Consider the following 26,893-nt stretch of genomic DNA (forward strand, 5'->3'; position numbering starts at 1 on the left):
ACCGAAGACGACCGGAAGCCTCTGGAGCGGCGGCGAGGGCACCTCCTGCCTGCCACGGGCTGGAGGAAGCCCCAGGTAAGTGGATATGGATTTTTATTTTTTTAAAGGTTTCCCTGAACCTTCCCTTTAAAGGGGGTTATTTGGGGATTATCTGTATATGGTCAGGGCCACACTGTTACTAATTCAGCTGTTGTTTCTCTGTGGCTTTCTCTCTGCTAAGCAGTAAGTCCTGAGAACACAGCCTTCCCTGCATCGCCACCCTCTTAGTGATTGGACAATAGTTTGGGAGAGGTGGAGCTGGGAGGGTCACATTCACAGGAATTACATCTTAGAGAGGAAGCCATGCAGGAGAAATTGCCAGGTGGCAGTCCTTATCACAGACTGTCAATCTTAAAGCACTAACAGGAAAAACCTTGACCGTGGTATGCAGTCACCAGTCAACTCTCATTCTCTGTAAGCAGTCATAAGTGACTCCCAATATCTGCCAGCAGTCACGTGGCCTACATCATTGGCCATCCATCATAGGTGGCTTCCGGTGTCTGCCAACAGTAATAGGTGACCCCCAATATTGGCCAGGGTTCTAGAAACTTCCTTCAGAAAGGCTGAAAATGTATTTGGTCTTAGGTGTCCAGTATGAAATTAGTTTTGTTCAGGGCGGATGACACATATAGAAAAAAACATGAGGGATTCCGACAGAGAGAAATGTGAAAGATTACCGTAAGGGTGCATGTGGTCCCCTGGCATCTGCGGTGGTGTGAGGCCTTGCTGGAATGGATCTGAACTGTATATATTCTGCTCCACAGACAGCAGCTGCTGCTGAGGAAGTGTTGTGAACACATTCATGATTCCTTCAATACTGGAGCTACTCGAGCTGTGTGTTTGGGCTGCAAAATAACCACACATTAATACAACAGGCTTTAACAAATATGATTATAAAAAAAATGTTCAGAAAATGCCAAAATGGTCTTCAAAGACAAAAGCAAAAGATCACACACCTAACTGTAATAAACATAACATCCTGAAAAACTCAGTCGATCAATTTATACCCTCAGTATTCTCTTAGCCTTTGGCTATTCACTTATGTGTTAATGATTCATCTAAACAAAAGAGAGGGAGCACCGTTTCCAAAAAAGAGTATGCAGCGTGCCCAAGGTCTCTCCCCAGTGCCTCCTGGGAAGTGCAGTCCAGATAAAACAGAAAGGACCGGCACCGCTGTCTTGTATCAAAGCTCTTTTAATAGCACCAAAGTGGCAGCTTTTTTTCAGTGTGCATGAAACATGAGCATATTTGCATATTACCATTGAAGTTCCCTCTCAGGTCCGCTCTGGGGCCCCTCCCATACAGGAAGGGGGTATTTAAAGGTGTTTGTCTTGTCACAATTTTTATGGCTTTGAGCAGTTTGATAAAGGTGTAAACCGAAACAGCAGTCTGTCACTGCTGCCACTTTGGTGCTATTAAAAGAGCTTTGATACAAGACAGCGGTGCCGGTCCTTTCTGTTTTAATGATTCATCTATGCATTTGATGCAGCTACAAATTGGGATGGAACCAGCAGGATGCAATTTGCTTTTCAAGATGCTATATCTGTACACGACAACGCTGTAATCCATCTACATCTTTCCTTCATCTACTACTCAAGGCTGAACCTACATTGATAGTCTGTTAGTGCTGTATGAACAGATACTGGTACTGTACTGTAAGTGTTACCCAGTGTATAACAGTATATAGGCGATTGACTGGTTGGATTGGTCAACTCTCCCTCTCCTTAAGTGGATTGGTTAGCTCTCCTTATCTACTTGTTTATCAGAGCGGTATGGAAGAATAGATTGTGCTGTGCCCATAAAACTTGCCTCTTTCACTTGTCTGGCCCGCCCTTGTATCCTATTTACCTCCTTCTCTGCCTCTCAGATCTCGCACATGTGCGCCTGCGCCACTTCACTACAGTACTCAGCAGCAAGATCTGAGAGGCGGTAACAGGATAGGGCGTATCACCCGGCATCAATGACACCCGGCGTATAAGACGACCCCTGACTTTTCAGAAGATTTTCAAGGGTTAAAAAGTAGTCCTATACGCAGGAATATACAGTATATACTTTGCAAAGTGTTGCAGCAGAAGTCAGCACTATATAAATACCAAATAATGATAAATGACAGGTAGTACTGAAATGACCTTCATGCTTACACCTTAGACTTGTGACTAAGAACAGCAAGATATTCCATTTTTGCAAACAAAGATAAAGTTATGTTGAAAAACTAAGGAATCTGTTTTTGAGTAGAAGTCTGTTCCCATCAGTTCAAGCAAAGGAAAATTTAAATCAGTGAGAAAAGCCATGCGGGGCCAGTCCCTGATTTATTAAAGCCTGCATTGCCGGAAAAAGAGGTTACCTGCTGGTAGGCGTGACGGGTTTTGCTGATCTTGCTGCTGTTGCTGTTGCTGCTGTCTCCTTGCCAACTTCTTCATCTGTTATAAGTAAAGCGCACAAGTGAGTTTCTAGAAAATGGGTGTGCTGCATACTATTCTAGTAATTCCATCAGGTAATGTGTGCTCTATAAAAATCTAGTCCGGGAACTGTATGATGCACCCTTCACACATCTCGCAAGAGGTATTATTTGTGCTTGCGTCAGAATAATAAACAGGCTATATGCATTAAATATGCTATCTCCACAATTCTATAGCAAAAAGCTCCCATGAGGCCATGTAAGTTTTGCAATCAGTGATAAATACAACAAATAAAACAATTTTAACACATTGGCAGGCATTTGCCAAATGCTTAACATTTACTGCAACTATACTTTACCTTACCTGCCATTTAGTTAACCTTTTCTGGACCATAGTAATTGAAATGTACAACCTGTTTGTGGCTGCTTATTCCTGCCAGGGCGTAGATTTCAATTACCGCCTGTAAGGCTTGGTGGTGTAATCTCCACAGTCAGCATACAACACATAAGCTGACGTGAAGGAGGTACACACACCAGCACAAGGGATCAGGATATCCCCAGTTTAGTGGAGGAGAGGACTGACTCCAATAGGAGATTGTGGTGCACAGAGCCGGTGCAGATCCGAACAGCCACAAACAACACTTTCGTAATAACGTCTCAGCGCAAAGTAGCGCTGAGCGCATAAACCAGGACTGAGGAGATCAGGACAGGTAGACAGAATGAACGCTTGCTAGCTAGCGACTACTTAGCGACAGCAAGCGTCCAAAACCAGACAGACTGGAATGAGGCAGCCAATGCGTTGCGGCGATGGCGTGCCTCACAAAGACAGGACAGGAAAGACAGGAAATAGCAGGATCAAGACAGATGAACGTAACACAGATAAATACACAATAAGTATGTTTCCTAGCGTATTACAATTACAGCTATCAATGAAACTATTTGTAACGTCTGACTAACATATGTATATATCGGCAATGAACCGATATATGACATAAGCAGGAACGCTGACTAGGACTGGAGTAATGCAGGGAACAGGACTCAGAAGGATTCGCTATCTCTTCGCAGAGATGAACGCAATCCACAAACGGTAACAGAACAGGATTCAGAAGGATTCGTTATCTCTACGCAGAGATGAACGCAATCCACAAACAGGACCAGGAACAGGATAACTAGCTCAGCACGGGTGCTCACGGTACGCGCAAACTACCAAAACGTGCTGGAACGCTGACTAACGGAACACAGGATATAAACAGTTCGTGTACGTATATATCAGCGACACTGATGTATCAACGTAACACGAATACAAGGAAAATAATAAACGTGCAAGTATGCGTATATATTGGCGATGAACCAATATATGACACAAGACAAGCAAAGTAACAACTACTAGAACAAGAGCAGAACTAGGAGGACTCGCTGACCCCTTCGCAGGAGTCAGCGCAGTCCACACGGACTAGGAACGAGGTGGGGCACGGGCAGAGTAACAGACCGAATCTGAGACTATGGTAGCCCATGAGACATTGCAGGAAGCAGTTCTTTATACTGAGGTCATCCAATGGGAGCAGACCTGCAGATTCCCACACAAGTAAATGGTAATTAATCACAGGCTGATAGCAGGAAAAGGCAGACAATGATATGCAGCCTGCAGGAAAGGGACTGCCCCTCCACTGCAGCAGACAATGTTTGTTTACACAAGAGCATGTTAAACTGTCATTAATTTCAGAGTGACTGCAGATGGAATCAGCAACTAGTTTAAGTGCAAACCAAACTATGCAAGAAAATGCATGTAATGACATCAGAACTGCTTGGGTTACAATACCACTGCAGCCAGCAGTAAACGCTGCAGACATGATCATAACATTACCCCCCCCCCTTAAAAGCGGATACCAGACGCTTTTCGAAACTGAAATTCCCAACAAAACAATCTGACTGATAATTCATGATGACCGGGACAGCCCGGCAAGACCAAATTCCAGAATCAGTCCCCACAAGACTGGACCCATCAGAACCAGAACCTACAGAACCATGCCCGTCAGCACCACAAGCCTCAGTGTGATACCCATCAGAACCACGACTTCCAGAGAAAAGCCCCCAGAAACTCTCTGAGCGATACCCACCGCCTTCCCGGGACTGTCCAAAAACGCCAAAGCCTTTGCAATGCCCACCGGAACTGTCCCCACCAACACAAAACCCACCGTTGAACCAGTCCAAGGTACCAGGACAAGTTTCCTCAGAGATCTCCCAGAACACTTGGAAGCTCCAAAGAGATCCCCACAGGTCAGAACGCCCCTTAGGCTCACATGGAGAACCATCAAGAACCCCTATGGAACCCAGGGCAACTCTAGAGTCAGGGTCACAAGGACAAACATCAAGATCAGGGTTTTTAGGGACCAGAACCATCTCCGGGCATGCAGGCCAACCGGCAACATCAGAACATGTCTCCACTAGGGAAGCGTGTGAGCACGCCAACACAGACACACTTGGGCACTCTGGCATACGAAGCACATCTGGGCACACCGGCACAAGAGAGACTTCTGGGCATGTCAAGGAACTGCAAACCTCAAAGTCAGTCAAGGTAGGACCGAAACCAGGACTGGGCAAAAAAAAATCATCATGACTAGACTTCACAGTTACTGGATTCTCACTAAAAAATGCAGGATCAGACTTAGATGTCTCTGATTCCAGCAAAGTTATTAATAAATCATGTTCAGGGGCATTTACCAGACAGGACAAATCTTCTGATGTATGCACCGAACTAGACAGGGTTCCCATAACTTCTTCTGGACTAGACAGAGACTCATCAAATACACTGGATTGGAGCTCATGAAGGGCTGCAAAACAAGTCAGTAGTGCAGCAATCCCCACTGAACTAGGCAAAACTGAGTAACTCACTGGACAGGAAGGGGACTCAGGAACTTCTGCCACACCGGCCAGAGAACCAGAATTTTCCAGGATACAGGGCTGGGTTTCAGAAACACTCATTAACCCAGACTGAAATTCTGACATTTCTATTATTTTTTCCAGCGAGTCAGAATTATCCATGTTACAGGGCAAGACTTTTGAAACATTCAGAGGACAGGGCTGGAGTCCCTCGGCTGTTACAACACTGGAGAGGGACTCAACAACATTGGTTAAATCAGACTGTGTACAGGGCAAGGTATCTAACACACTTGCTGACGAGGACAAAATTTCAATGGCTTCTGCTTCGCTGGGCAGAAATTCATCAAGTTTTATTACAGCAGACTGTAATTCCAAAACAGCTGCTAGACAAGTGAATATTACTGCAACACCAACTGAGGTAAGCAGTGCCTCAGACTGTTCTGCTAGAGGGTTTGAAGTATCCAAAGTACTGGGTGAAGCATAAGACTCTGTGACCACAGCTTCACTGGACAGGATCACCGAACAGTCCACACTGCAGGGCAAAACCATGGAAGCACCTGCTGGACAGCATAATGATTCTGTGACCTGAGTTTCATTGGAGAGATCTACTGCACAATTCATGGTACACGGCAAGTTCACTGGAACATTTTCTGAACACGGTAATAATTCTGCGATTTCGGACTCACATAGCAGACGCTCTGAGTTATTCATGAAACTAGAGTGAGGTGTAGAAACAGGAAGATCAAAACACAATGTTTGCGTATCTAAATCACCATTCAATTGTGAAATTGGAAAATTCAGATGCTGGGGTTCTGAGATTTCTGGACAGGATTGCTGGGACTCAGAAACTGATGTAGTGCATCTATTGGCATCTGCTGGATCAGACAGGAGTTGAACTTTATTAACACAGGTAATTTCTGCAGAAGTGTTTGCAGAGACAGGCAAGATTTTTCTGGTGTCTGTTTCACTGAACAAAGACTCATGAGTACTGGCTAGGCTGGACTCAGAAGTCAGCAGGACCTCTGGGTCCTCTGCTGAGAAATTTGTGCAGGGCAAGATTAAGGAAGTATTAGTAATTTCTGTCTTACTGGGAAGTAACACTGAGTTATCCATGGTACAGGGTGGAATTACAGGAACTTCAATTTCACACAAAAGGAGCTCTGAATCACTCGCTGAATCAGCCAAAGGTGCTGAAGCAGGCGAGTCCTCAGGAACTGAGGAAGTGGAACAATCTCCACTTGACAGTGTGTCTTCCCTGGTATCAACTGATTGAATCGCATAAAAATCGTCCAGAATCATTATCCACACATCGATCAATGGAGCCACAAAGTCATACCCACACACACCAGTTTTTATTAGGTTATAGGCAGACTTAATGCATGCATTCAATACTAATTCACTTTTTGCACTGTAAAACTGACAAAATGAACTTGCATCTTTCTTCCATTCATAGACCAGGGCTTCCATCTCTCCTTTCTCAAATGGAGGATCCCATGCATATTTAACAGCTGAGCAGTCCGGCTGATCATAGTTTGCAAATGTGTTAGTGGCAGAAACATACATTGGGTTATTTAGCAGGTGATTGGCCGATTTCTTATTCCTAAGGATCTCCAGTACCTGTAGCAAGTGTTGAACTGTAGTGTATGCAAATTTCCCTTGCTGCACGAATAAATTGATCTGTTCAATACTCTGTAATATATCTTCATAATCATATTCAGATAATTCATTTAAACAAGAACTTTTATTTTCCCTGGCTAGCAATGAAAGTTCATTAGTAGTTTCATAGGTCCATTTGACTCCCCTGAATGGTGACTGAATTTCATTATCTGCTACTGGCGGAGTCTCATTACAGATCTGATGCGCAGTCGCCAAGGGCAACGACTCCGCTGATTGTAACGCTTTTCTTTTGGAGCGTTTACGTTTGGCTTTAGACCCTACTGCCTTAGCAGAAGAAAAGTTATCAGAACAATTATCTGCTTGCTGATTATTTTTGTAGGCAGTAGAAGGAGCAGCTGATTGACAAGCTGCCAGGAGCTTATCAAAAGGGCTAGGCAAATCGGTTTTGCGCAGCCAGTTATGGATCACAAACGCTAGAAATTCCAGTGGTCTCTCTTTTAAATTGGTATGATCCAAGACATCGTAGGCCCACTGAAACAATCCTCCCTTAAATAAAACATAAACTAGCTGGGGGGCCCACGTTGAAACAGGAGTAGCCTGGAGCTCGGGATTGGCCAGGAACCTGGTACATTCAGAAAAAAACTCATTTTCTGTTTCAGAATTGAGTTTTTCAAATTTCTTAAAGGAACAGGAACCATAACAAACAGTGTCATTTTTGCTGGGAACCCCCCCCCCCCCCCACAATGGGGATTGGTAATGGGGCTACCATAATGTAAGGCTTGGTGGTGTAATCTCCACAGTCAGCATACAACACATAAGCTGACGTGAAGGAGGTACACACACCAGCACAAGGGATCAGGATATCCCCAGTTTAGTGGAGGAGAGGACTGACTCCAATAGGAGATTGTGGTGCACAGAGCCGGTGCAGATCCGAACAGCCACAAACAACACTTTCGTAATAACGTCTCAGCGCAAAGTAGCGCTGAGCGCATAAACCAGGACTGAGGAGATCAGGACAGGTAGACAGAATGAACGCTTGCTAGCTAGCGACTACTTAGCGACAGCAAGCGTCCAAAACCAGACAGACTGGAATGAGGCAGCCAATGCGTTGCGGTGATGGCGTGCCTCACAAAGACAGGACAGGAAAGACAGGAAATAGCAGGATCAAGACAGATGAACGTAACACAGATAAATACACAATAAGTATGTTTCCTAGCGTATTACAATTACAGCTATCAATGAAACTATTTGTAACGTCTGACTAACATATGTATATATCGGCAATGAACCGATATATGACATAAGCAGGAACGCTGACTAGGACTGGAGTAATGCAGGGAACAGGACTCAGAAGGATTCGCTATCTCTTCGCAGAGATGAACGCAATCCACAAACGGTAACAGAACAGGATTCAGAAGGATTCGTTATCTCTACGCAGAGATGAACGCAATCCACAAACAGGACCAGGAACAGGATAACTAGCTCAGCACGGGTGCTCACGGTACGCGCAAACTACCAAAACGTGCTGGAACGCTGACTAACGGAACACAGGATATAAACAGTTCGTGTACGTATATATCAGCGACACTGATGTATCAACGTAACACGAATACAAGGAAAATAATAAACGTGCAAGTATGCGTATATATTGGCGATGAACCAATATATGACACAAGACAAGCAAAGTAACAACTACTAGAACAAGAGCAGAACTAGGAGGACTCGCTGACCCCTTCGCAGGAGTCAGCGCAGTCCACACGGACTAGGAACGAGGTGGGGCACGGGCAGAGTAACAGACCGAATCTGAGACTATGGTAGCCCATGAGACATTGCAGGAAGCAGTTCTTTATACTGAGGTCATCCAATGGGAGCAGACCTGCAGATTCCCACACAAGTAAATGGTAATTAATCACAGGCTGATAGCAGGAAAAGGCAGACAATGATATGCAGCCTGCAGGAAAGGGACTGCCCCTCCACTGCAGCAGACAATGTTTGTTTACACAAGAGCATGTTAAACTGTCATTAATTTCAGAGTGACTGCAGATGGAATCAGCAACTAGTTTAAGTGCAAACCAAACTATGCAAGAAAATGCATGTAATGACATTAGAACTGCTTGGGTTACAATACCACTGCAGCCAGCAGTAAACGCTGCAGACATGATCATAACACCGCCCCGCACAAACCTGCCAATCTCTCCCTCACCGCAGGCCCCTCACTCTGCCTTTGCTATAACGCCAGAGCTCTGTGAGCAGGTTAGGAGTTGATTTAATTGACTCCTGACCCCATGATCATTGTGAGCCAATCCCATTCGCTCACATTAATGACAGGGTCAAGAGCTAATGAAATCAGCTCCTGACTGGCTCACAGAGCGATGCTGTCATAGCGAACGCAGAGCGAGGGTCCATGCGTTGAGTCATCAGTAAGCCCCCTTAAAGTGCGCTAGAGACTGCTGGTACGCAAGTAGTTAAAGTAGGAATATACTCCCAAAACAAAAATTTCAGTAACTACTCTTAGTTTCATAAAAGAACGTTTGGCACCCCCAAAACCCTTGAATGTATATCTTATTGGACAGGAATTCATTAGCAGTGAAGGTCTAAGTAACTAGCAATCAAAGATTTCAAATCTCTGTTGCTGATGCTGGGCTGGTAGGTCTCTTACTAGATTATGTCTTTGGTTTTGAGGAAGACATTTCCAATCGTATGCTATATACAGACATCAGAATATGCCAGAAAGAGACATCAGAATATGCCACGGTCTAGAGAACACATCTCCATAGCGCTAGAGTCCAGAGGACTGATGCTTTGCATTGCTCCTGGCTATATAAGGTTTGGATGCATCTGCTCTGCCATGGAAACCTATTCCATGAAGCTATTTATGCACTGTTTTTAAACTATTCTGAAGGCCATATGAAGTTTGGAGGCCTGTAGCTATCGATTCTGCTGAAAGTTGGTGACTTCTGCACAAAATGTGTCTCAGTATCTGCTAGCCCAGCTTTGTGATTTTATGGGGTATACCAATTCATGGCTGATGTTGGCTGAGTTGCTGTTTGTTGTTCCAAATACATTTTGCTTTGTTATAATGCCTGTAAAAGTTGACCAGTTAGCTTTCAATAATGAGAACATTTCAAGAACAGACTTCTTGCACAGGTAGCACAGTACCATGTTTGAGAGACACCTGCATGCCTAGGTTCTTGGTTTTATGCATCTGTGGCCACAGAAGTGATTGGAACACCTGAAATTAACTATATGGAGAAGCATCCCAATACTTTTGGCAATATAGTGTAAGTGGCATGTTTGTGTTCTTGCCATGTTTTGTGGGTTTCCTCCCACAATCCAAAGAGATACTAGATATTAATTGGTTCCTTTGCATATGAGGACTGAAATAAGTGGGCCAATAATTGCATAAAAAAATACTATCAGGTAAATCTGCTCAATATAATTTAATATAATAAAGGCACCATGGCAATGGATCTATGCATATGTTTTATACAGACAGTTTGCAGTCATCAGAATATTTGACGCTTTCAAGCACTGCATTTCTTTTGCTAAAAGGCAATATAGACAAAGTTTTCAGGTATGATAGTCAATTACTGCACAGGCCTGCTTAGTTTCTCACCTTTGCTCGTTGATTCTGGAACCAGACTTGTACCACACGGACACTAAGGCCAGTCTCTGCTGCAAGTGTCTCCCTCACCTTTATCAAAGAACACAACAGACGTATATCAGGTAAAAGAACTTACAGTGCCCAAAGGTCAGAAGGTAGTTAGACACTCCAATATCGTCTTAACAATACATCACAGTATTTGTGAAACATATGCACTGTACACGAGGATCACTTTATGACCTATGCATTATGCTTGTACAATACCTAAACCTGTGATTTATTCTTGAGATGTATTCCGAGACTTTCCAAAATGTTTGAAACCAGACACTAGACTACATTTATTCTTGAGAGTTTCCCAAAATTATTGACTCAGGAGCTGGAAATCTATAGTCTCTGTGCAACGTTAGTGCATATGGACATTATGTTAACTGACTGTGTAATTTGAGAACCATAACCTAATACTACCTTTTTCCTTAACCACCCTGGCGTTCTATTAAGATCGTCAGGGCGGCTGCGGGAGGGTTTTTTTTTTTATAAAAAAAAACTATTTCATGCAGCCAACTGAAAGTTGGCTGCATGAAAGCCCACTAGAGGGCGTTCCGGATGCGTTCTTCTGATCGCCTCCGGCGGCCAGAAGTAACACGGAAGGCCGCAATGAGCGGCCTTCCGTGTTTCGCTTACCTCGTCGCCATGGCGACGAGCGGAGTGACGTCATGGACGTCAGCCGACGTCCTGACGTCAGCCGCCTCCGATCCAGCCCTTAGCGCTGGCCGGAACTTTTTGTTCCGGCTACGCTGGGCTCAGGCGGCTGGGGGGACCCTCTTTCCCGCTGCACGCGGTGGATCGCCGCGCTGCGGCGGCGATCAGGCAGCACACGCGGCTTGCAAAGTGCCGGCTGCGTGTGCTGCTTTTTATTTGATGAAAATCGGCCCAGCAGGGCCTGAGCGGCAGCCTCCGGCGGTGATGGACGAGCTGAGCTCGTCCATACCGCCCAGCTGGTTAAAGAAGAACTTTAACCAAGGATTGATTGTCATACTAATCAGCAGCCAATACCCCCTTTCCCATGAGAAATCTTTATCTTTTCTCGAAGAGATTATCGGGACATATGTATGGCTGATACGGTGGTGAAACCCCTCACACAGTGTGATGTCATGACTAAGGTCCTGAAAGTTTCCTGTCTGTGAACCTTGTTACATTGTGGGAAATAATGTTTTTTTTTTCCAAATGCCAAGCAAGCAATATATCTCTCGTTGCATAGAACTCTCAGTAATGAACATTCTGTACGGATCCCCTGGCAGAACTAAAGATGTCACCGCCAGTGATAAACTTCAGAATGTAAATCAGGGAGAGGAAATATTTTACAATGGGCAAAGACTGACTAAATAATCTATAAATGAATAGTGGAAACAATAAGTAATTTAATTCATTACGTTATTTTCAATACAGTTCCTCTTTAAGTGAACACTTGCCAGAGCTGACCTGTGTCCTGATCTTAAAGAGAAACTCTGACCAAGATATGAACTTAATCCCAATCAGTAGCTGATACCCCCTTTTACATGAGAAATCTATTCCTTTTCACAAACAGACCATCAGGGGGTGCTGTATGACTGATATTGTGGTAAAACCCCTCCCACAAGAAGCTCTGAGTACCGAGATACTCCTGGCAGTTTCCTGTCTGTAAACCTTGTTGCCTTGTGAGAAATAGCTACATCACCTGCCAACAGTAAAAATGCCACCACGTGATTAATGTCAGAATATAAATCAGGGATTTAAAATATTTTACAATGGGCAATCACTGACTAAATCATTTATACATAATTATTGTAAAAACTGGAGTTCCTCTTTAATACTATCCCTAGCATAAACCCTATTCTCTCACTGTTTCTAACATTGGTGGCTGGTTTGTTTTAATTTAACTGTCCTTATTTTTCTTAAGGGTAAGGCAACTCAAACTCCTAATTCAGGAGTGGTTAGTTAACAAAGTTATCTACAGTTATATTTTTCACTACAGTGCTATATTGCATCCATGTTATACTCAATGTGCAATGAGGTTTCTGCACCTCACGTCAGTTTGGAGTTTTAGTAGTTTCAAGTTTACTTGACTTACCTGAAATTCAGGTTTACTCTTGAGTTACAAATTGCTCATGTAAAAAATGAGAAGAGGAAGTATTAACAAGGAAGAAAAGTCAGCTTACCTTTCTACATGGCTTGGAGGACACCTCAAATGAAGCTTTGAAGGCTCTACGCTGCTGTGTTGTCAGAATAGTCCTTGGTCTCTTCGGTCTTTTCTGATCTTTGCTGTCTTCGCCTTTGCTGTCCTCAAATTTACCTGTATCTTCATCATCATCACTTTTACCTAATAACAACAAGGAGACACGCATGGCAAGCTCAAGACATCTGTATGAAAAATAGATAAATTGCTGTATCTTTAGCCATTGATACTGCACAAATCTTTGGTCAAACTAAGAAACTATATGTATTGCCCAATTTCATCTCACAATCATTTTTGAAAAAAAGAATCTTTTTTTTGCAGAAACAATCAATGGCTGTAATGAAAACCACTATTCAAAAATCTCTTTCCTCATAGCTTAAATCCCAGTGAAAACCATTATTCAAAAAAGGAACCTTCTCCGTCATAGCCTATTCCCATGTACAGCATGAAGACATTTCTTTATCTGCTTCTACTTTCCACCTTCTTGTTCACACATTTAGTCAAGACCTTGAAAAAATGTTTGTCAAGGTCATTTACTACTTTTATTCTATACTTTATCCTTCATTACCAATAACACAATTCCCTTCACTCTACCTATTGTTTCTCATAGTCCTCAAACTTCTACAATGTAAACTCAATTGGACTGGGTCCTCCTTTACTCCTGTGTAATAACATGTACCCGTGAGGTATTTAGACTTGTAATCTAGACTTCTTTTTGTATACAGCAGCATGTACATACTGTATGTATGTACATATGTATGTATATATAACCAAAAATAAGAACCTGTACATTTCTCCTGCAGAATTTTATTTCAATAGCAGTATATAGGTGTTGGTACTAAGACATGAAATTAGTTTCATGATAGTAACATATCTGTGGCCATCCTTGTCTATTGCTTTGTTGTGCAGCTTAAATACTGCTTTCAAGCATATTTCACGGAGATTGAGAACTGATTTAAATGTGCATCTTATCTGCAAAACTAATGAATATTTTAGTTCTTAAACTACCTGTAATGGAGCGTAAATTATTAATAACACTTTTTCTCGAGTTCCATTACAGCCAATTTGGAAAGGAAATGATTGCTGAATTAAAAGAGCAAATTTATCTGTCCATAGAACTTGATTTAGGGCATAGTGGGATGATGTAAATACCCTCTTAATTAATAACCAAATAGCAAGAGATAATCAGCACAGGTCGTTCTTATTATGGCCTGATTTATGGCATCCTTAACTCCGTTTTCAAAGAGCCTACAAGACAGTGATGGTTAACTTAATGTAAAAGCCTTATTAAATTACATTCAGGAGCTCTTAGAGCATCTTAGAGTCAAATTTTGGTATGCGGTCTACAAACAATAGTGCGCTCTGTTGCAAACATCCTGAATTCCATTCTTAGCATCCTCATGCAGTTTGTGCATTTTCTTTCCAGAAGTTTTTGGTTTCTTTTCTTCATAGTGATAGGTTGCTTAAGTACTCCCTAATAATTTGACCCTAAAAGTCTGGTTGCAACTTTCTTGCAGTGAAGTTACAGACTGACATAGTTCTGCTGCACCACTGCGGTCAAACATAAAAAAAAAAAAAAAATCACACTAAATGCAGGCCCTGCAAACACAAAGGGGCTTTAGACTTTGAGAGGCCCTCACTGCTCACCTGCCTTGCCTCTAGTCAGGGCAGGTTCTAGACTTCCTGCTGCCTATGGGAAACCAAGCTTTGGGCTACATTCCAGTAGCGCTCAATAACAGTCCATCAAACTTCAATAAATAGCTGTGAGGTTGTCCGCCCCCCCCCCCCCCCCCTTCATAACAAAACTCACCGGATGTTCCGGCCAAGATCGGCTCGTTAACACTTTTGGGGTAAAAGGCCACCCCACTGCCTCCAACCGGCAATCACCAACTGCTCACAATCCTACATTGGCTAGAGCAAGTTGTTATACACACAAGAGGATGATACAGGGTGGAGCCTGCTGGGATGTGCTTCCAATCAAGAAGTGTGTAAGGGCAATTCAACTTGCAGTTCAGCTTGCAATTCCTATTTTTCTTCAGCTGCACCAGGGAGAAGTTTACTCTCTCTGTAATTTCCACAGCCCTGCAGTTTCTAGGAAGGCCTTCCTAGACTTGCTCTAAACTCTCTATAGCCAATGTAGGATTGTGAGCAGTTGGTGATTGCTGGTTGGAGGCACTGGGGTGGCCTTATACCCCAGAAGCGTTAACGGGCCGATCTTGGCTGCAACATCCAGTGAGTTGCTTTATGAAGGGGGACACCTCACAGCTATTTATTGAAGTTTGATGGACTGTTACTGAGCGCTACTAGAAAATTTGTCCTATAATCTGAAGATTCTGCACGTATCTTAATAGAGCGATCCACCAGGGTTGAGGGCGTTAACTGTCCCATAGGAATTATATGAGAACTGTATACTATTTATTGCATAATATTTATGTACAATTGAGCACTGCTGTAATCTTGGAGATAATTTGGGCTACATTCGCAGTGGGACATTGCGGTGCAGCATTCCAGGTGCATTGTAACGTGGAACGTTTCTGCTTTCGCATTCTCAGAGGACTTGTTTGCAAGGTAGTCAGCAGTTCCCAAGGTATGTTACTTCCCCATGTTAGTCTGGAGCAGTGGCTGCACCTCAAAATATTCACAGCTGAACAGCGGTGCTCTTGCAGTGGTTGTAAAGAGCTACAATGCTACAAGGATCATGGGAGTTTACAACCATACAGCCTAATAGTTGGCAAGGCTTGGTCCCCTGCCCCGCCTCCTTCCCCATTTGCCTTATGGCAAATCTGGCCCTGCTTCTTAGTAGAAAATGTTAAGAGAATGCCCCTTTATATTCAGCTCTAAGCTCTGTTATCTCCTGTTAAACAATTTTCTTGGCTCCGGATCTCTAATGCACGTAATAAGCCCTTTGAGTTTGTTTACCTAATTAACTGCAGAATGGAGAAAAGACAAAATAGGTAGCCATAGGAAAAAGGGAAATAGATACTGAAGCATGAAAGAAAACTGAGAACAGTAGAAGAGTAAAGTTGTCTAAGCTCTGCTGAGGTTACATAACAACAATTTTAAGATAAAAAAGGTACTTGGATCTGTTTTTTTAATCCCAGATATTTTAGTATATTCTGAATGTCGAGACCTCACAAAATGAATGTCTCAACCGATTTTTTCCTAGCATGTGTATGAGCTTTAACTGACCATCAGAGAGTCTTACGATCTACTGTCCCTATCACAGTCTAGGCCAGTTTTAACATAGCAGTATGTTTTTTTGAGTGTGGGAGGAGACCAGAGCACACAGAGCAAACTTCTACAAATTCAGGGAATATGTGCAAACTCCAAGCAGACAAAGTTCCTAAGCACTTAGCCACTGTATGCTTTTACACATTGATTGGATATACATATTTCCCACCCATCAGATGTACCCACTGGATGACACATGCCACATGCTGAGAGTGTGTGAGCTAGAGAAGTACTGTTTGTCAGATCTGCTGTTAGCACCTGGATCTGTGTATTGTTGGCCTTGCTGTGAAATGTGCAACCAAAATGTAAAGCTAGGAAAGGGCAAACATGAGCCCACTGGGGAGCTCTCCACACATTGAAACCCTAATATCCCACAGCTGGTTACCACCTGCCAGAATAGATCATAGTCAAGTAGAATAAAAGTAAGAGCTCATAAAACCAATGCAAATTTAAGAACGGGAGACTTCATTTTAATTAGTGAGATCTCTACAGCCTTAAATGTCTCAGGCACTAGAAAGGGTACTTAATTAAGCCTTAAGACTCTTCTCTTAGTGTCGCCTGAGAAGTTGAAACCATATTGTGCTGGCCTGACCTTTGTATGAGATGGCCTTGGGTGGCTCTAGACAATTGTAAGGTCTGTACAGTACAAAAGATGTTTATCGTGAGTATGAGATGAAGAAGAAGAATACGAGACACCCGAATAATGAAGCTGCACTCTCCAGCCCCCTTCTTTGCTTTTAAATCACTGCCTCTTTTGGTTTGAGGGAATTAGAAGTGACAGAGTTAGGGCACTTAATTGGAATTGCGGATGGTTTTGAGTTGGTTCTGTTTACACAGGATTGAGTGCTTGAGTTGACAGAGGCTGTAATTGAAGTATGAGCTTTGGAGATTATCTCCAGCATATGGGATCTGTGCCTCTGCTATCCCCCTTTTTACATTTTCCAATAAAATTGGGTTTAACTTATGCTTCCCCTCTCTCGCCCTCTTGTCTATAGAGAGCTTTTTCAAAGTTAGACATTAGAAGGATACAGAAGGCGATATAGGGAAAGAACATGACAATGGATAAGCAATTTCTGGAGAGAAAATGCCTGCAGTAATAGCAGAAATATATATACTGTATATATATATATATATATATATATATATATATATATATATATATATATATATATACATACATGTTGTCCAAGGCAAGGATACCGCAAAGTGCACCCTGTCTCTTTCCTCCCAACTAAGACTTTACTGATATGTTGCTGAAACGAGGGAATATTCAGCTAACCCTAACATTTGAACAAACAGATAATTTTTGGTTCCTCTATAACCAGAATTTGTGGGGTATGAATCAGAACTATGCAGAAGGCGAATCAGATTAACTGAAAGCTTGATATTAGCCTTTGTAATGTTTAAAATTTTAGGATCATCACTGGGAAACACAGTGGCCCCTAACACATAACAAGAAGATGCAGTGACATTGACAAGTTATGGGCAGGGTCATGGCCGACTGATGTTTTCTATGGAAACATCAAGACAGAGTGACCACTGACATATCATAGAGATGTATTGACCAGTAGCATGAAACAAACAGGGTCTCCAACTTCTGTGCTGACATGTTACAAGGGCATATCATACCTCTCAACTTTTTGAGATAGGAAAAAGGGCTAACTTTTAGACACATCCCTGCCACGCCTCTTATCCTACTCCAAACCCACCCCTAGTCATGCATACTACAAAGAATAAATGCGCAAAATATGTTTTATAATTAACCGCACTTTCTATCATTGCATCTCCATTGTAGCAAATCGCCTGTAATTCTATTAATGTCTAGATACTGTATAAGCATTAAAATAAACGAGATGTCGATTTTCTTGCCTTTTATATTGTGAGAGTTGTACCTGAGTCAGAGGCTGCTGGGCTCACAAGGCTGAGCAGATCTCGCTCTCTCTCATAGTCACTCTTGCACAGAAGCTGTCCGTCTTTTAGCACAAACTCATCACCTTTCTGGAGCTGCCTCTCGCATACACAGCAGCAGAAGCATGACAGGTGATAAACACTTTTCTGTGCTCTCATAACAAACTCACTGGGGGTGATTACATCCAGGCATGAGCCACACTTCACTGCAAATAATCTGTAAAGTAAAAAAAAAAAAGTGTTATTTTATTGTCAGAACGGTATAAACGTTACTTTGATATGCAGATGAAGTTGGCGGTCAACAAGCATGATCAAATTGTATTTTTCTTTCTACAGACTGGTGCTCTTCACACCTGTCTGTGATACTTTTACCCAAAGATTAGAGTGAGTTCACACTAGACTGCAGCTATAATGTGGACAGTTATATTGGATCTAATGTGGGATCCTCTGTGCTCATCCATTCTTTTCATGGGGTTTGTTGTAATGGACATGTCATAGATAGCATGCTATCTATGACATGCCCAGTTTCCATCTGATGTCTGGACAAGACTTTTTTCCCCGTCACTGCAGGTGAGACAATGGACATGTCACATATCTGAACGGATTTTATAGTTTGTCTGTTGCGATCCATTGTGGAAAATGGTCTGATTTGTGATCAAGCATTACTACATAATTGACATCATATTTGTGTATATACAGTGATGTGAAAAACTATTTGCCCCCTTCCTGATTTCTTATTCTTTTGCATGTTTGTCACACTTAAATGTTTCTGCTCATCAAAAACCATTAACTATTAGTCAAAGATAACATAATTGAACACAAAATGCAGTTTTAAATGATGTTTTTTATTATTTAGTGAGAAAAAAACTAAAAATCTACATGGCCCTGTGTGAAAAAGTGATTGCCCCCCTTGTTAAAAAATAACTTAACTGGTTTATCACACCTGAGTTCAATTTCTGTAGTCACCCCCAGGCCTGATTACTGCCACACCTGTTTCAATCAAGAAATCACTTAAAAAGGAGCTATCTGACACAGAGAAGTAGACCAAAAGCACCTCAAAAGTTAGACATCATGCCAAGATCCAAAGAAATTCAGGAACATATGAGAACAAAAGTAATTGAGATCTATCAGTCTGGTAAAGGTTATAAAGCCATTTCTAAAGCTTTGGGACTCCAGCGAACCACAGTGAGAGCCATTATCCACAAATGGCAAAAACATGGACCAGTGATGAACCTTCCCAGGAGTGGCTGGCCGACCAAAATTACCCCAAGAGCGCAGAGAAAACTCATCCGAGAGGCCACAAAATACCCCAGGACAACATCTAAAGAACTGCAGGCCTCACTTGCCTCAATTAAGGTCCGTGTTCACGACTCCACATAAGAAAGAGACTGGGCAAAAACGGACTGCATACTGCCTGTTCAGTAAGCCAGCACCTATTCAGTAGGAGACCTTTGGCAAGTCTCCCTAACACTGCTACTGCCTATAGAGCGCGCCCTAGTGGCTGCTGCTCTGGCGCTTTGAGTCCGCCAGGAGAAAAGCACGATATAAATGTTATTTGTCTTGTCTTGTCAGATATCCAAGGCGCAAACCACTTTTAAGCACAAAGAACATTAAGGCTCGTCTCAATTTTGCAAAAAAACATCTCAATGATTGCCAGGACTTTTGGGAAAATACCTTGTGGACCGATGAGACAAAAGTTGAACTTTTTGGAAGGTGCGTGTCCCGTTACATCTGGCGTAAAAGTAACACAGCATTTCAGCAAAAGAACATCATACCAACAGTAAAATATGGTGGTGGTAGTGTGATGGTCTAGGGTTGTTTTGCTGCTTCAGGACCTGGAAGGCTTGCTGTGATAGATGGAACCATGAATTCTACTGTCTACCAAACAATCCTGAAGGAGAATGTCCGGCCATCTGTTCGTCAACTCAAGCTGAAGCGATCTTGGGTGCTGCAGCAGGACAATGACCCAAAACACACCAGCAAATGCACCTCTGAATGGCTGAAGAAAAACAAAATGAAGACTTTGGAGTGGCCTAGTCAAAGTCCTGACCTGAATCCTATTAAGATGTTGTGGCATGACCTTAAAAAAGGCAGTTCATGCTAGAAAACCCTCAAATAAAGCTGAATTACAACAATTCTGCAAAGATGAGTGGGCCAAAATTCCTCCAGAGCACTGTAAAAGACTCGTTGCAAGTTATCACAAACGCTTGATTGCAGTTATTGCTGCTAAGGGTGGCCCATCCAGTTATTAGGTTCAGGGGGCAATTTCTTTTTCACACAGGGCCATGTAGGTTTGGAGTTTTTTTTCTCACTAAATAATAAAAACCATCATTTAAAACTGCATTTTGTGTTCAATTATGTTATCTTTGACTAATAGTTAATGGTTTTTGATGAGCAGAAACATTTAAGTGTGACAAACATGCAAAAGAATAAGAAATCAGGAAGGGGGCAAATAGTTTTTCACATCACTGTAGGTGTTGCAGAAGGACAATGGATGTGGGGCAGAAAGACAAGCATGTAGCCCTTGACCTAAGAGGGATGTAGGGCTGATGAAAAGTACCAAAGTAATGAGCAAAGATAGGTGACACATACTTACATACTTTAACCATTTCAGCCCGCGGGTATTTTTCACTTTATGCATCAGAGCAATTTTCACCTCCCATTAATTTGCCAATAACTTTATCACTAACTAGCTGATGGCCCGGCGTTGCCCGGGTATGTATTTGGCTGGTGTTGGCTCCTCCCACTTTTTCTAACCCTAACACACAAACACTCAATGACCAGGTTTGTGAGCTTTTGGGTGTTTGGCTTCAATAATTTGTATATTCTCATAGAAATTATACAAATCGGATTGGCTGTTTGTGGATCTGCCCCTCTCCAGCATTTGAAGCCCAGTCACCCAATGATCAACTGTAGCAGGTTTGAGGCATCTGGTATGGCAGCAATTTAAATATTCCCCTTGAAAATCAACAGGTGAATTTTGATTGGCTATTATAGGCTCCACCCACTACCTGAATATTAATCTCAGTCACCCAGTGACCATCTGGGCAAAGATTAAGAACCCTGCCATTAACAGTGTAAGAATGGCTGCAGTTTATATTTTCCAAGTGAAATTTGTTTTTGGCTCCGCCCACTTTTAGCAACCTGGACACACAGTCACTCAATGAGTTTATGAGCTTTGGGGTCCTTGGCATCAATAATGTGTATTTTCCCAGCGAAAGGAAACAAATCTGATTGGCTGTTTGCGGCTCCCCCCCTTTTCTGAATTTAAACCACAGTGACCCAATGACCAACTGCATTAGGTTTGTGGCTTGTGCCATTAACAGTGTAAGAATGGCAGGAATTTAAATATTCCCCTTGAAAATCAATAGGCAAATTTTGATTGGATTTTTTTAGTCTCCACACACTTTCCTGAATATTAATCCCGGTCACCCAGTAACCAACTGTGCAACGTTTGAGAACCCTGCCATTAACAGTGAAGAAGGGCAGCAGTTTACATTTTTCCAGGGACATTTGTTTTTGACTCCACCCACTTTTTGTAACCTTGACACACAGTCACTCAATGACCAAGTTTGTGAAGCTTTCGGGTACCTGGCATTAAAAAATTGTGTGAATGGAAGCAGTTTATCCAGCAAAGAAATCTGATTGGTTGTTTGTGGCTCCGTCACTTAATGACCGACTGTAGCAGGCTTGAGGCCTCTGCCATTAACAGTGTAAGAATAGCAGCAGTTTCAATATTACCCTTTCAAATCAATAGGTGATTTTTGATTGGCTGTTGTAGGCTCCACCCACTTTTCTGAATATTGATTCCATTCACCCAGTGACCAACTGTGTCAAGTTTCAGAACCCTGCCATTAACAGTGTAAGAATGGCTGCAGTTTATATTTTCTCATGTAAAACATTTAGTTGTTGGCACCACCCACTTTTTCTAACCTTGACAAACAGCCACTCACTTACCACATTTATGAGCTTTCGGGTCCTTGGTATCAATCATCTGTGTATTCCCACTGAAATTATACACATCTGATTGGATGTTTGTGGCTCCGCCCCTTTCTGAATTTAAACCCCAGTCATCCAGTGACCAACTTTACCTGGTTTGAGGCATCTGTTATTGACAGTGTAAGAATGGCAGCAATTTAAATATTCCCCTTGAAAATCAACAGGTAAATTTTGACTGGCTGCTGTAGGCTCCACACATTTTCCTAAATATTAATCCCAGTCACCCAGTGACCAACTGGGCAAAGTATGAAAACCCTGCGATTAACAGTGTAAGGGCCCTTTTCCACTAGCAATCGCTAGCGTTCACGCTGAACGCTAGCGATTGCTGAATCGCAATTAGCGGCGATTCCCCGACGTTCGCGGCCGCGATTTTGCTATGCTATGCAATGCATAGCAAAATCGCGGCAAATATCGCTCCACCGCGCGTTCGCGTTCCCGACAAAAACGAATCACGGTAGTGGAAATGACCTACCGCGATTCCTATGTTAAAAAGCAAAGCGGTTTGCGTTTTTGCGATTCAGCCAGCGCGCTGGTGGAAAAGGGCCCTAAGAGTGGCTGCAGCTTACAGTTTCCCATTTAAAATTAATGGCTGAAATTTGATTGGCTGTTTTATGCTCTGCCCACTTTTCCTGGATTTGTAGCCTCGGTCTTCAAGTGACCAACTGTGCCAAGTATGGGGACTCTGGCTTGATTACTGTGAGAATGGCAGCCTTTTACATTTTTTCCATTGATATAAATGGGTGAAATCTGATTGGCTAGCTCCGCCCAGGTGTGCAGGGGGACGCGAGACCCCCAGAACATATCATCCCAGGTAGTAAGGGATCTGTATACCAAGTTTTGTTCAAATCGGTCAAGGCGTTTTTCGCGTGATCGCGGCACATACACACATACATATGTCCGATTTTATATATATAGATTACCACAATGAATTGATCTATATCTTGTTTTTTTCTGCCACCAATTAGGATTTCTTTAGGTGGTACATTTTGCTAAGAATTATTTTTTTCTAAATGCATTTTCACAGGAATATTAAGAAAAATCATTATTTCTCAGTTTTCGGCCATTATAGCTTTAAAATAATACATGCTACCATAATTAAAACCTATGTATTTTATTTTCCCATTTGTCCTGGTTATTACACCATTTAAATTATCTCCCTATCACAATGTATGGTGCCAATATTTTATTTGGAAATAAATGTGCATTCTTTCAGTTCTGCGTCCATCACTATTTACAAGCTTACAAATTAAAAAATGTTTGTAATATACCCTCTTCACATGCATATTAAAAAAGTTTAGACCCTTAGGTAACTATTTATGTTTTTTTGTGTGTGTTTTTTTATTGTAATTTTTTTTTTCAATAAAAAATTTATTTGGGTAATTTTTGGTGTGGGTGGTAAACAGTTAATTTGAAATGTAATAATGTGGGTTTATTTTATTAAAAAATGTATGTAGATGTAGTTTTACTATTTGGCCACAAAGGGCTCGCTTCCGGGAAGCATATGGAGTATGGGAAACATTTTTGCTCAGAAAGACCGCGGCCTCTGATAAGAAGCCGACGGTTTTTCTGCTGGGGACTTAGATCATAGTCTCATTCATTGACCTCCGGGCTAATGGGGGAGGCATGGGTGCATGCGGGAGCGCGCAGACACGCGCAACAGCACAGCAGCAGCCGCCTGGACGTGACAATCATGTCCAGGTGGCAGGAATGGTTAAAGAAGGCAAAAAAAAAAAAGAATATTAATGGCTTGTGCACATTAGGGGCAATTTCGTTTTTTTTTTAAAGTGCTTGTGTAATGTTCGATTATGTGAGTATTCTCCCATAAGCGATGACCTTTCTAACCAATCGCAAACGTGGCTCCTGCAACATTTTCAGAGTTTAAAAAAGAACTTTGAAAAGCGATTTCTTGAGCGCTTTAATGAATAAATACATTGTATTTATTTTCGTTTTCGGGGAAAAGAGTTCACTGACGTCAGGAAGTGGGGAAAAAAACGCTACACAAAAGCGCTTAGAAAAGCGTTTTTTTAAGCGAAATTCGCTCTGAACACGCTTAGATAAGCACTTTCAAAATCGCTCCATAAATCGCTCAGCACTTACAGAGGTCTTAAATTACCTGAGCTCTATATGTACTTCAAAGGAAATATTATTAGCTTAGCTTCATACTTTTATTTTGTCTCTGTGGAGTCCCATCCCTCATATATTCCTACTCACTGCCTCTAGGTTTGCTGCCAGTTTGCATACAGGTAATGGGAAAAATCACACGCTAGATAATCCTCAGCAGTGTTGATTGACCTGTGCCATCTCAGCCGAGAATCTAGCATAGGTACTGCTGCCCCACAACCCCCCCCCCCCCCAATCACCCCACCCCCCTTGGCAGTTTTCTAAAGATGTAATTTTGTAGATTTGTTACTGCACCACAAGACATCACTCACTCATGAGCCACTCTGTCTGTCATCTCTGATAATGAGCAGTACCCACTGAACAGCATACCTGTACAGTGCATGTTCCCCACAGTGTTACCTTAACGATTGATCCACAATCATTAATTCCGTGGCAGTCCTGTCCTGCTGATCCTCTGCTTAAATATCAAAGATCAAATATTTTTTACACAAACCTTACTAGATTAACTGCATATTGTTTCAGACATGTGATTTAGATACTACTGATTGCTGGAATGATCAGCAGAACTGCCGGGCAACTGGTGTTGTTCAAAAGGAAATACATATGGCACCCTCCGTATCCCTTTCACTTCAGTTTCCCTTGAAGGATTTAGTCTACCAAATTCACAGTAAAGAACATCACGCCTCTGAAAGCATAAAATTACCTATATATATATATATATATATATATATATATATATATATATATATATATATATATATAAATCAGATTTCAGGTATGTCATACTTTAAAGAGCTCCAAGAGCTGTGCCATGAAAGAGAACCAGCGAAGACATGAAGGAAAGGTTTTATACATACCTGGGGCTTCCTCCAGCCCCATACGCACGGATCGATCCCACGCCGCTGTCCTCCGCGGCCTGTATGAGCCGGAACCGGGTCCCGTATTTCGGCCAGTCGGCGTCATCACACGGCCAATTGTCCGCATCACAGGGGCTCCCTCCATACCCTTACGCATGCGGCTCCATACTGCGCAACCGCATGCGTAAGGGTATGCCGAGAACCCCTGTGCATGCGGACAATTGCCCGCATCCGCCGGAAGTGACGGTACCCGGTACCGCCGAAACAGGAAGCGGAGGATGGCGGCGTGGGAGCGATCCAGGCTTCTGGGGCTGGAAGTAGCCCCAGGTATGTATGAAACCTTTTCCTATTTTAGGTTTTGATTCCTCTCTGGTTCCCTTTAAATCATTGCAAAATAAAATCTTTCACGTGCCTCTAGAAAAAAAAAGAGCAAAAGAAAATGTCCCTTTGCTTATCTCCAGTGATGAAATGATGATGCTAATGTTTATGGTACTGAGTAAAAATTGTCCCCTGGTGCATCCTCTGCCTGACATATAATGGCACCGAGCAGCTGTGACAGGAAGTGCTCAGCTCCAATATGCTCAGAACCCTGTTTCCACAACACTTTCTCTAATGGGGGGTTTAGCATCACAGCAACGCTTCACAGATAATCGGAGAGGACATATTGTGAGGTTGATTAGCATCTGAACAAGTTAGACTGTGCATGTGTGTGCTTGTAGGAGGGTAATAGGGATGCTGCAGGAGAAGTTATGTATATAGGAATTAGAAACTAATGTAAATAGCAAAATGAACTCCGCTAAATACTGTCACTGCTGTGAAATATCTCAACACTATATGACTGCTACAAAATAATCACTGTATATCTGTCTATGTGATCAGTACGGCCAGGGCTGCGGGCAATGCAGGTGGCTACCATAACGCACGGTCCTGCATTGCTCCATGCTTTTCCTTGGTGCAATTGCAATTTCATTCATCATGAATGAATGGAATGACGTTGTAAACGTGCCGAAATGCATGCAACCATGTGTTGTGATTCCATGCATGAGAGGAAACCTCAGACTGTACTGATGTTTCTATGGATCGCATTGCGTTGCGTTTCCTACATAAGGCTGGAATCACATGGATGGAACTGAGCCCATAGAAACCACACTTGTGTCCGCTGAAAATGCCAGTATTTTTCTGCAGGATATTTTTTGCATCCTATGTATGTTTTTGTACGTATCATCCACCATAGGCTGTCAACAGCCGAAGCAACTAAAAACAGCGCTGGAGATTTCAGTGCAGCTGGCGTCGCCTTAGGCCATAATAGGAAAAGTGGAACTCAGACAGTAATTTGTGCGCAGTCAAAAGACAGAGCCCAAATTACTATAAAAACAGTGTAATTCCCCACTGTCCACGGCGACCTGGACAGAGAATGATAACTAACACTCCCAGGATTTTTGCAGGAGGGTGAGCCATTTATCGGCTTTACCCTGCGGCCAAATATCCCAGCGGCTTCATTATATGTACACGTCAACACCTACTAGCAATCTATGGGAATCCTACACATGTTGCTGTTTTGTGCGGCGGGGTATCAGTTTATTTAAATGTGCACAAGTTGTGTGGAGTTATGACAAACTCCTCCGTCACCACTGACAAGCATTACATGTGATTTGATTTTGCACTTTGCGAAATTGCACACGCAGAGATTAAAAATTATATTTAGTGGAATTTTCAGATGGATTAGCGGACAAAATATATATATTTTTTGGTTTGTTTTAGAGTATGATGGAATGTATCCACTCCTATCCTGAGATATGTCTGGAGGAGGGAAGGAGACAGAGCAATGAACAGATTTCATTATTAGGCCAGAATAGAGCTAATCTGCTTAAACCCAGTGATAACATGGCTGAAAATAACAGGACTTCTCAATTCAGCGGCAAAAGCACACACCTCCCACAAAACAAGTGACCCTTTACAAGTTCTGATCCTGTCCAGCTGCTTAATCAGCAGAGGAACACCAAATTACACACTGGCTATTTATCCTG

General features: G+C 42.4%; 1 protein-coding gene across 2 annotated transcripts in view; it reads right to left on the reverse strand.

The window, feature by feature from the left end:
• The window catches only part of LOC137522551 (LIM homeobox transcription factor 1-alpha-like), a 136,167-nt gene that overhangs the window by 2,630 nt on the left and 106,644 nt on the right, over positions 1 to 26,893 (reverse strand). For both annotated transcript variants that reach the window (XM_068242631.1, XM_068242632.1), the window contains exons 4-8: positions 17,874 to 18,106; positions 12,734 to 12,894; positions 10,551 to 10,628; positions 2,384 to 2,459; positions 717 to 884 (exon numbers count right to left, since the gene is read on the reverse strand). In XM_068242631.1, the coding sequence (XP_068098732.1) occupies positions 717 to 884; positions 2,384 to 2,459; positions 10,551 to 10,628; positions 12,734 to 12,894; positions 17,874 to 18,106 (716 nt within the window). The remainder of the gene's footprint in view (positions 1 to 716; positions 885 to 2,383; positions 2,460 to 10,550; positions 10,629 to 12,733; positions 12,895 to 17,873; positions 18,107 to 26,893) is intronic.

Source organism: Hyperolius riggenbachi, chromosome 6, assembly GCF_040937935.1.
Source record: "Hyperolius riggenbachi isolate aHypRig1 chromosome 6, aHypRig1.pri, whole genome shotgun sequence".
Lineage (NCBI taxonomy): Eukaryota > Metazoa > Chordata > Amphibia > Anura > Hyperoliidae > Hyperolius > Hyperolius riggenbachi.